The sequence below is a fragment of the Echinops telfairi genome, unplaced genomic scaffold, assembly GCF_000313985.2.
Source record: "Echinops telfairi isolate 266 unplaced genomic scaffold, ASM31398v2 ScPeMD7_7457;HRSCAF=8495, whole genome shotgun sequence".
Classification (NCBI taxonomy): domain Eukaryota; kingdom Metazoa; phylum Chordata; class Mammalia; order Afrosoricida; family Tenrecidae; genus Echinops; species Echinops telfairi.
Genome location: NW_022111357.1, coordinates 46,300,700 through 46,310,574, shown reverse-complemented (window position 1 = coordinate 46,310,574; position 9,875 = coordinate 46,300,700). Strand labels below are relative to the sequence as shown.

The following is a 9,875-nucleotide window of genomic DNA, read 5'->3' as shown; positions in this document are numbered from 1 at the left end:
TTCTGCCTCTGTTTTTCTCTGTCTTCCTATTTCTCTGTTTCTCGTTCTCTCTGGGTCTCTGTACTGTCTGCGTTTCTTTCAGTCTTGATCCACCTCCGTCTCTGTTTCTCTCTGTCCCGGCTTCTCTGTCTCTGCAGCCCACCCATAGAGTCGAAGGCCTCACCAGGCACCAGCGCAGCTCAGACCCGAGCCTGGTGGCCCCACACTGGTCCCTCCAGCACAGGCAGGGCTGGACCACGTTGCTTGCAAACCAGAAGAGGCCCCTCTGGGGAGTGGGCCCCTGGTCATCAGAGTAAAGACTGCCCCTTCTACCCCAGTCCAGCCAAACCCCAGGCCCCTCAGGGCAAGCCCGGGAGCCCGGTGGGCTGGGGGCAGACCCCATGCTCACCTAAAGGCAGCTCGAAGCGGGTGTCGAGGAGAATCCGGTGGAAGGTGGGGTCTTTGGTACCACAGATCTCATTGTCCGCCATGATGACCTGGGAGTCCAGGGTCAGCCACTCTCCAGGCCCCTCCTGGGTGGGTGTGGGGGGAGTGTGGAGGCAGGGTCAGGGCCCTAGCTGGTGGGCTCCCTCCTCTCATATGAAGCATCCGCCTCACCCCATCTCACCGACCCCGAGAGCAACAGTGGCCCCTCCGCTTTACAGAGAAGGTAATTGGAGGCTCAGAGAGGAGAGGTCCACATTCAAGGACTACCTGGTGGGTGTGAACACCTGCAGAGAGAGCCCCGTGGGGCCAGGCCTCGTCACCTGTTCCCACCCCCGACGTCAGATAAAAGCCTTGATCTACCAGCCACCCCCAGAAACACCCCAAGCGAATGAGCCAACAGCTTCATGAGGACCAGTGCCCCTGGTTTAGACACGGGAGCCTCTGAGTAAAGGGGTCCTCTGACTTCAGTGTCTTAATCTCTTAAATGAGAATAATCTATGAAATCTGCTTTCTGAAGCGCGGGGAAGAGACTGGGGGGCTGGGGGGTGTGCAGGGGGCAGGTTTAGAATCTCCTCCATGGAAGCTTTCCTTCCACCTGGGAGACACTGAGGAAACTTGGGGTCTCCATGAAAGCATCTTTTGGGCCTCACTTTTCTCCACTACTGCACCCATTTCTTCCCTCTCTGTTCATTCATTCATTCATTCATTCATTCATTCAGTGATAACCCTTGCCTGATGTCTCCGCTGCCTGGCCTGTGCTGGGTTGTCAAGGTCCCCAAGAGACATAGACATCACCAATCCCTTGGGGGATAGCATTGAGCCAGAGGGAGGTGGGTGCTGGGGGCCTGGGGGTATTAGAGAGGGCTTCCTGGAACAGGGGGACACCAGATCAGGGACCTAGGGGTGATGGAAAGGAGGACAGCAGAAGTCGGGGCAAGAGCAAGCATGGAGGGAGGCCTCCCCAAGACCAGCCTTGGGACTGAGAGTGGAGGGGGTCAGACGTTGCTGTTTCTTTCTGCAGGGAAGCCCCTGGGGAGTAAGGTCCTGCTGGGGCATGCCTCAGGGAGGGGTGGGCTGCAGAGGTAGCTGACGGAAGGCCAGGAGGCAAGCCAGAGAAGGGGCTGCACAGCAGGAGAAGGAGGAGATTAAGAGACCTGGCCACTGCCAAGGGAGGCACCTTTTCCCTCAGGGATGGCATAACCATCTGTCAAGCCCACCTGACTCTCAAAATGCTCCTTCTCGGCCAGTCCCCTTCTCTTCGTCCACCGTAGTGCATTTCTAGCTGGGTGATGGGGACACAGCTTAAGACTCCATCTCCCAGACCCCCTTGCAACTAGGTGTGGCCACATGGCTACCAAAAAAACCAAACCCACTGTTACTGAGTGGATTCTAACTCATAGCAACCCCTCTGTCGGGTTTCCACAGCGGTCCATCTTTACAGGAGCAGAAAAGCCTCCTCTAGGTCCTGTGGAGCAACTGGTGGGTTTGAACCACCGACCCTGTGGTTAGTAATTCAACGCTTTTTCAGTGACAGTGTCATCGGGGCTCCTTGACCACATGGTTAAGTCTAGTGGATGGAATGCAAAGGTGCAGCTTAAATAGGAGAGTGAGGCTCGCCCCCCCCCCAACCCCCACCCCCATTTTGCCCTCCTCTGGCTGGAGTGCCAATGCAATGGTGAGTCTCCTGCAGTCACCTTGTGCCTGAGGGAAAAGCAGAACAACACGATGGAAGGGGCCTAGGCCCTGGGGACTTTAGAGCCCCCCTGGCAGCTCCAGCCGTCTGTGGGGAGGTCCTTATGAGATGTGAGAAGCACTCATTTTGTGGGGCCCCCGGGTCCCCCTCCCCTGAATTCCCGAGCAGCGCTCACCTCGTTGGACTGGCGGATGGTCCGCAGTGGGATCCACACGGTGCCCACCATCGTGTCCCAGATGAGCCCCTTGTTCCACACCTCCACAGTCAGCCCCAAGTCCAAGCGGTTAATCTCACTGTGGCGAGAGGGGAGGAGCACCAAGCAAAACCAGTGAGGGCTGGAGACTCAGAGAGGTCAGTTCACCGGAGTTAGGACACACAGCACACAGCATCAACTCTCCCCTGGCCAAGCTCGGGGGACGAACCAAGCTCACACAGCTGTCCTTATTTCACAGAGGGGAAACTAAGGCAGGGGGTGGGGGGCAGTGAGTAGCTCAGTGGCTCACAGCAGAACCAGGAAGGCACGGGGTTCCCGAACTCCCAGCTCACCTGGCCCTTCCTGGTGTGCTGAGCCCTGACGACGCTGGGTTAGCAAGCGAGAGGCTGACATGCACAGTCTCCATGGCTCCCATGTTACCCCTGGGCGAAAGCATTCAGGGAGCCTCTCTCCTTCCTGGTATCTTCTCCCTCCAATCACAGGGGTAGCCCCTCACACAAGCACTTCCCTTACAGGACCCACCCCAGCAATCTCCCAATTTTGGAGGCAAAGTCTTGGTGAATGTCTAATCCACTGACTGAATCCATGTATCAAAGATGTATCCTGGGGGCTATTAGCTCCAGACACATGAGTGGGCCAGGACCCGGCAAGTCAGGGACCATCTCTCAGTGAGCTGGGACCATACTGGCCTCCCCTTCACAGCCCTCTGGAAGCGAGGGCCCCACTCCTTCCTTTTAGGGAGGTCTCTCTACACCAGGACTTCAATCTGCTGTAGCCCCTCCCCCTGCCCTCGGACCACTCCCAGCCAGGCTGAGTTCAGGGAGCAACCATACCACTTAAAGGCCATGTAATGTTGAGCCAGTGGCTGTGCCTCTCAGAGCCTCTGTTTCCTCCTCTGTGGCAGGGGGGTGATGAGACTCACAACCTGGCAGGGCTGTGGGCAGAACTGATTCAATGTGTGAAAGTCAGAGATGGGGTAGGCGGCTGTTTGGCAAGTAGGGGGATTCTGAGATCCTGGGGGGAGGGACTCCAGGCTGGGGCAAGAGTCCAGGACATGAATTCAGTCAATGATTAGGCCAACCCTCACTCAGACGAACCCAGTGCTGATTCAGGCACACATATTGACTCCTGGCTCCTATGTGCCAGGCCCTGTGCTTGGGAACGGAGTCACAGCTGGGGCTGAGGCAAACCTGTCCCCACCAGGGAACTGAAGAGCCCAGGGGCATGCATAGAGCACAAAAATGCATGTCGGTAAATCACACCAACTGATTAAACACTAAATGGTGGTGAGGCTCTGAAGCCATGAGAGAGTGGTGCTCTGGGAGGGCTTCCCAGAGGAGATGTCCCAAGCGGAGACCCCAAAACAAGGAGCCAGCTGGGGAGAAGAGAGCATGTGTAAAGGCCCCAGAACAGCATTGGAGGGTGCTGCCAAGTTGGTGGGGTCTGTGCCAGGGAGCCAGGGAGCTGCCTGGGGAGATGCTGGCAGGACAGAGCTCACAGGGGTGGGGCCAGGAGGGCGGGCTTGACTCCAAGGTCCACAGGCAAGTTTGGAAGCTGGGAGTGACAGGATGTGATTTGCAGTTTTAAAAATATCCCCCTGGCTGCCTGGCGGGGAGCAGATTGCGAGAGGTGGTTGGCACAGGGAGGCGGCTGGAGGAGGCAACAGGGACTTGGCTGGTGGCTGTGGAGCTGGGGGAAGCGGTTGGTTTGGGTAGGTGAGGGGAGGCCCCGAGGATCCGGGCCTGCAGAACTCACAACATGAAGTCCTGCTCCCAGCTGGGCTGGCTGCCCCTGACCGCGATGGTGGTGCTCTTGACATTCTGCACCTTCAAGGTCACGTATGTGTTGAACTTCTCTGTGGTGGTGAGAGCAGGATCAGAGACATGTGGGGCTCAGGATTCTCAGTGTCCCTTCCCACGCTCAACCCCACCCTGCCAGGCCCCATCAGGTCCCTGACTACTTCATGGGCTTGGCATGTTCCAGGCTCTGTGCCCACCTCTGCCCCCGAGGCCATCTCTGAGAATGCTAACCCCCCAGCCCCTGAGCAGAAGGTAGGGGTCCAGTGCGGAATGTGGGATGGTAAGCTACGCAATCCTGCCAATGGTCTTAGTTCTCAGTTGGAAATGCAGGGTTCAGAAGAGGGAACATATAAACCCATCGGGGCCTCACTCCTCCCATCTGGGGCCACAGTGGAAGGGCACCTGCCCTGCCTCTCAGGATCCTGGGAAGGGAAGGGCCTACTGAGGGGAGGGTGAAGGAGCTTCCATGTGCTCCTATGGTGTGTGTGCTGTGTTTGGAGGGGAGGGAACTCAGCCCCAGTCTGTCCTCTCCCCCACGGTGTAGCCTTTCAAACACCCTCCTGGTCCCCAGCAAGTATAAAACCCAAGTCCTCCCCCCACCCACGCCCACATCACTGGCTCAGACTCCCTCCCCAGTTTCTCCAAGAGACAGGCAGATAGACAGACAGACATCACAGGACAGGAAAGCAAGAGAAAGCACTTACCTTGGGCACCATCAAACTTGGCTTTTTTGACTGTGGAGAGAGACAGAGATAGGAAGGGGCAGGGACGGGAGGTGGAGGACAGAGTAGAGAGAGACAGAGATGCAGACAGACAGAGAAGCACACGGAAACAGAGGCATAATGAAGGAGGCAGAGAGAAGACAGAAAGAGGGGCAAGGAGGAGAAAGGCAGAGAGAGAGAGAGAGAGAGAGAGAGAGAGAGAGAGAGAGAGAGAACAAGAGACACGGAAGAGAGAGACTCCAGGAGAAAAGAGAGGGCGAGAGAGCTCATAAAATGAGACAGTGAATAAGGTAAGACAGAGAAGAGACAGTGGCGACAGAGAGAGACGCCAATACAAAACAGAAGCCCAAACAGAAACAGAGGCAGAGAGACAAGGAGAGGAGGAGAGAAAGGAGGCAGGGATGAGGGAGAGAGAGAGAAAGAAGCCATCAGACAGCCTAGCACATACAGAGCTGGGGTGAAAGGAGATATGGATTCTGGGAGCCATCCTCTACCCTCCCCTGCCCCACCCACCCCCATCCCCATCAAATCCCCCAGAGCTCCCTTCCCTAGCTGTGCCTCCAACCGCAATTGAACAAGATTCAAAGAAAGAGTTGGGACAGGTGGCAGGAGAGGCCTCCCACAGAAAGTCCTCCGGGAATGCCAAAGAGAGGAGTAGAGTCCAGGGGCAGTGAGCCCAAGTTACCTTGTTCAGCTCTGCTTGCCTTTCTACCAAACACTCCCAGAGCCTGGGGTTCAAGTCTCAAAGAGGGGCTGGGTAAGGGGCAGAACAGTCCAGAAAGCCGACTTCAATAAGGCCCGGGGGCAATTCCATCTGGGGTGGAAGGCTGGGAGAGCTCATTGGATCTCCGCTGGTGACAGGGTAACTCAAGCTATGTGCAGGCTGCATGCGGGCAAGTCTGCCTATCACAGGCAGTCCCACGCCGATCCTCGCTGACTTTTCCCACAAGAAGCGGACTTTCATGTGCAATATCCCTGTATCCTGACGCTCCCCCTTAATATCTTCTCCACCCAAACCGGCCTGCCAACAATGCCGGTGGCACTGTTCTCATTCACTCTCACTGCCCGGGAGCCCGTTCCAGCTCACAGCCCCTACAGGACGCGGGTGGAACCGCCCCTGTGGGGTTCCACAACGCAATTGCTTATGGGAGTAGAACGAGGCTATTCTCCTAAAGAGTTTCAAACCGGTGACCTTTCGGATCATAACCCAACGTGTAACCACGATGCCACCTGGGCTCCTACTCTCACGCTCTCCTAGTTTTGTTTTCCCTTCTCCTTCTACCTCTGTTGTGTTTCTAGAAGCAAAACTTTACAATCCCCAGCCCAATCCATAGCTGTGGGGCTGACCCACAGACCGGACACGGGCTGTGCTCCACAGGTTCTCAAAGGCCGTTTCTGGTTTGGTTTTGTTTGGGAAACAGACGGCCAAGCCTTTCTTCTGCGGTACCGTGGGGTGGATTCAATCCACCGCCTTCGCAGTTAGCTGTCCGATGTGTTCATCATTTTCACCACCCAGGGCCACCTAAGCCCACGTCCCCAAACCCACCACACGGGCAAGCCACCATTGTTGCTTCAAGGCACCGTCCAATCAGTGCTGACTCACAGGGACCTGATGCACAGCAGAAGGAAACACCGCCTGGTCCTGCGCCATCCTCACAATGGTTCCCGTGCCTGGGCCCAAGGTCGCAGTCACGGCATCAACCCATCTCATTGAGGGTCTTCCTCCCCACCACCCCCACCACCCCCAATTCCAGACCATTACAGTAAAGCGGACATCAGACTCGAGTGAGGTACGTGGGTCTTTGTCTCTTTGTATGTTCCCCAGTGAGTATGCAACTTATGTTGGCGCTAGCCCGTAGTCTCTGAAGTGTGCCATAGCATTATGAAAAAGTGTGCGCTATTGTGAGAACGACCAAAATGTGACACAGAAACATGAAGGGAGCCCAGGCCCCTGGGAAAATGCTACGGTTAGACTTGCTCCCCACGGGGATACCCCAAACCTTCCATCCGTCAATAAATGCAGTGTGGGGGGAGGTCAGACTGCTGTCTGGCCCCACCACAGGGGTGGGCCTGCTCCCTGCCACTGGGGACAATGGTTACTGCTCTCGGAAGCTTGCGACCATTAGCTTGGTTCTCGTAGGAGTTCACATCCTACTGATAATGGTCTCTATCAATTGAGCAGGAACAAGTCAAACCCGCTCTGACATCCAAAGTTAAACTGCCATCCTAAATCTAGGATCCGCCCATCTGGTCACATGTATACCCCAATCTCTCCTCTTCCTATTGCCTATTGCGTGTATGTCCCTAGATCACCCCCTCTCATTGCTGTATAACCTATAGTGCAACCCCTTCCTGTGACGTATGCCTTTACCTGTAATTAGTGGGCTTGCACACCCCCAAAAGGTATATAGGCCTGGGTTAGCGATAGAGGTCTCTCTCCTCCAGCTCTCCCTGGGCTCCTCCTCCTCGCCCCCCCCCTCCCTTGTTCCCTTCCCTGTCCTCCTTCCCTTCCCCCTATCTCCACGTGGACCACCAAGATGGGCTGAGGTGAGCATGCTACCATGTAATGTGTCTGACTGCATTATTGTAATATCTCTCATGCTCTCGGTGACTTTAATATAATACTTATATATCTCAACCGTACAATTGTGCTTCCTGAACCCGAGGGTAGTAGTGGGGGGCTGGCTCCCCCAACATTACACTACAATGCAGTACCTGCGTAATGCAAGAAAGCGGAGGATAGTAGAATGAGGTCTGTCTGTATCCGTGAGTCCATCCACTTTCCCAGGAATGTTTGCTTGTTTGTTTGTTTCCGTTGCAAATAGGAATGGTATTATATAACAAAGACCCCAATCCTCGTGGAAAACAAAAGACTTTTTGGATAAGTGGAGTGAGGGTAACTAGATAACCATATGAAAAAACAAAATTCAATCTGTTTTTATTACACCATACACGAAGATAAATATCAAACGGATCTGAGCTTCAGCGGCCTCTGAGACTGTTGGTGGGTGCAGTGGAGTAAGTTCTGACCCAACACAGCCCAGATCCACATCCGTCTCATAATTGCTATGCAATTGTGGCCACCCAGGAATGTTTTGAAGCCCCCTCAGACCAGGCAAATAAGGCTCCTTCTCCCCAGGCCCCATTCTCTCTCCCAGAGACAAGCAAGGTCGCTGGCTTCTCAGGAGCCCTTCTGGAGCATCCAAGCATCTCCAGCCACGTGCTCAAGCATCTCCAGCCACGTGCTCAAGCATCTCCAGCCACGTGCTCAAGCATCTCCAGCCATGGGCTCCTGCACGGGAGTTCATTCCCCACACTACGCCGGCCTTCAACATCTTCTGCTCCGGACCCTGAGGTCCCTGAGTACATGGGCCACGTGTGTGCAGGGAAGCCAAAGGCTAGCTCCCTAGAAAGGGAATTAATTGGGTGTCTGGCCTGTCCGTCACTTCTGAGGGTCTGGGGCAGCCTTTTCTGAGGGCAAGGAGCACAGCGGTCTCCCATCTCTGGGTCACTTCTCTGTCCCCATCCCTTGAATATCTGTCTCACAAAAGCCCTTGGACAAAAACCACGAAAAGACAATGCCCTCGAGGTGAGGCAAGGCAGCACACGTCAGTAAAGACTGTTCCAGGTTTCTTGCTGATGCAGATGGGGGGCGGGGGCGGGGAGTTGGGTGTTGTCATCTAGAGGTATCAGCCAGTTCCCCAGAGCTTGCTCCCGTGTCAGTGACTGCCCCGCTCCCCCCAAATAAAAGACCCACCTGGATTTCAGATGAAATTGAACCAGGCATTCTGCCTGCCTGCACTGGGTTAGGATTTGGGAGGTGAGTGTGGATGGAGCCCCTGGCTGGAGGTAGACAGAGCTGAGCACTGGTTCAGCATGGAGTCATGGGGAGCAGATTGAAATCCTGGCACTGCTGGTGCCTGGGTATGTTCCCCTCCCGCTCTGAGCCTCCAGTGTGCCCCATTCTCTCTCTGGCTCACTTGGACCCCTGCTTTCTGTTCTCGGAGTCTGGGTTTCTCTCTGTCTCACCCTCTCCCTTTCTCTCTCTCTCTCTTTCATCACACCCCAAATCAGTCACCAAGGCCTGGCTGCTTTACCTTCCCACTTTCATCACGCTCAGTCCCTGCTCCTCACGATCCTCTTGCCCACCCTCAGCTCCCGCTGCCCACTGAGCACTCACTCCCTCAGTCCCTTGCCACTCCAGGGGGTTCAAAGGCTCCCTTCCCAGGCCCACAAGCTGCCCAGCAGAAGCCCCAGGCCCCCTCCTAGGGGAGGGCCAGGGATCTGAAGGGGCAGAGAGAGAGAGAGCAGACCTCAGACCCAGCAGTGAGGGAGGAAAGGTAGAGGACAGAGACTGAGATACAGGGAGGCAAAGGAGAAGGAGAAGAGGGTATTCTTGCCATTGGGTACCATCCAGTGGGTTCTGACCCATAGCGACCTTATGCACCGCAGATGGAGACATTGCCCCAGCCCTGTGCCCTCCTCACTATTGATCCTACAGGACACGTGGGCCAGAGATGAAAGAGAGGGACACAGAGAGTTTCCCAGGAAGGAGATCAAACCAGGGAGAGTTCCAGCAAGAACGTCAGTGCCCCTTGGGGCAGATGAAGGGGAGCCTGGCCTGGCCCCTCCGGACAGCTGCTCTCCACCCAGTGCAGCATTTAACAGAGCAGGCCCTGGGCTCCGCGGGAAGGCTGGTAGTGCCAATGCTACCCTCTCCCTTCTCAAGGTCTCACCCATCTCTGCTTCCTCTCTACACCCCAGCCTCTGCCTCCCAATTAAACTGCTGACCACCCAGTGCCCTTGACTTGAGGTGGGGGGGGGCCGTGTCAGTTCTGGGGGGCTTGAGGAGTCTCAACCCCATGAGAAAGGCCAGGGCTCAAGTCCTCTGAGCCCCGGGGAGAGTGGGAAGGGCATTAATGTTTATGCTCCGTTGGGCGTTGGGGGAGGGGCACGCCTTGAGGGGAGTGGAGTTACTTGGGCGGGGTGGGAGCTGGCAGGGGAGGGGGCCCAGAAATTGG

At 55.9% G+C, this 9,875-nt stretch overlaps 1 protein-coding gene across 1 annotated transcript in view; it reads right to left on the bottom strand.

Moving 5' to 3' along the window:
* The window catches only part of UNC13A (unc-13 homolog A), a 97,167-nt gene that overhangs the window by 58,598 nt on the left and 28,694 nt on the right, over positions 1 to 9,875 (bottom strand). Inside the window, exons 2-5 of the mRNA XM_045299252.1 lie at positions 4,837 to 4,936; positions 4,089 to 4,188; positions 2,295 to 2,412; positions 389 to 512 (exon numbers count right to left, since the gene is read on the bottom strand). Of these exons, the coding sequence (XP_045155187.1) occupies positions 389 to 512; positions 2,295 to 2,412; positions 4,089 to 4,188; positions 4,837 to 4,936 (442 nt within the window). The remainder of the gene's footprint in view (positions 1 to 388; positions 513 to 2,294; positions 2,413 to 4,088; positions 4,189 to 4,836; positions 4,937 to 9,875) is intronic.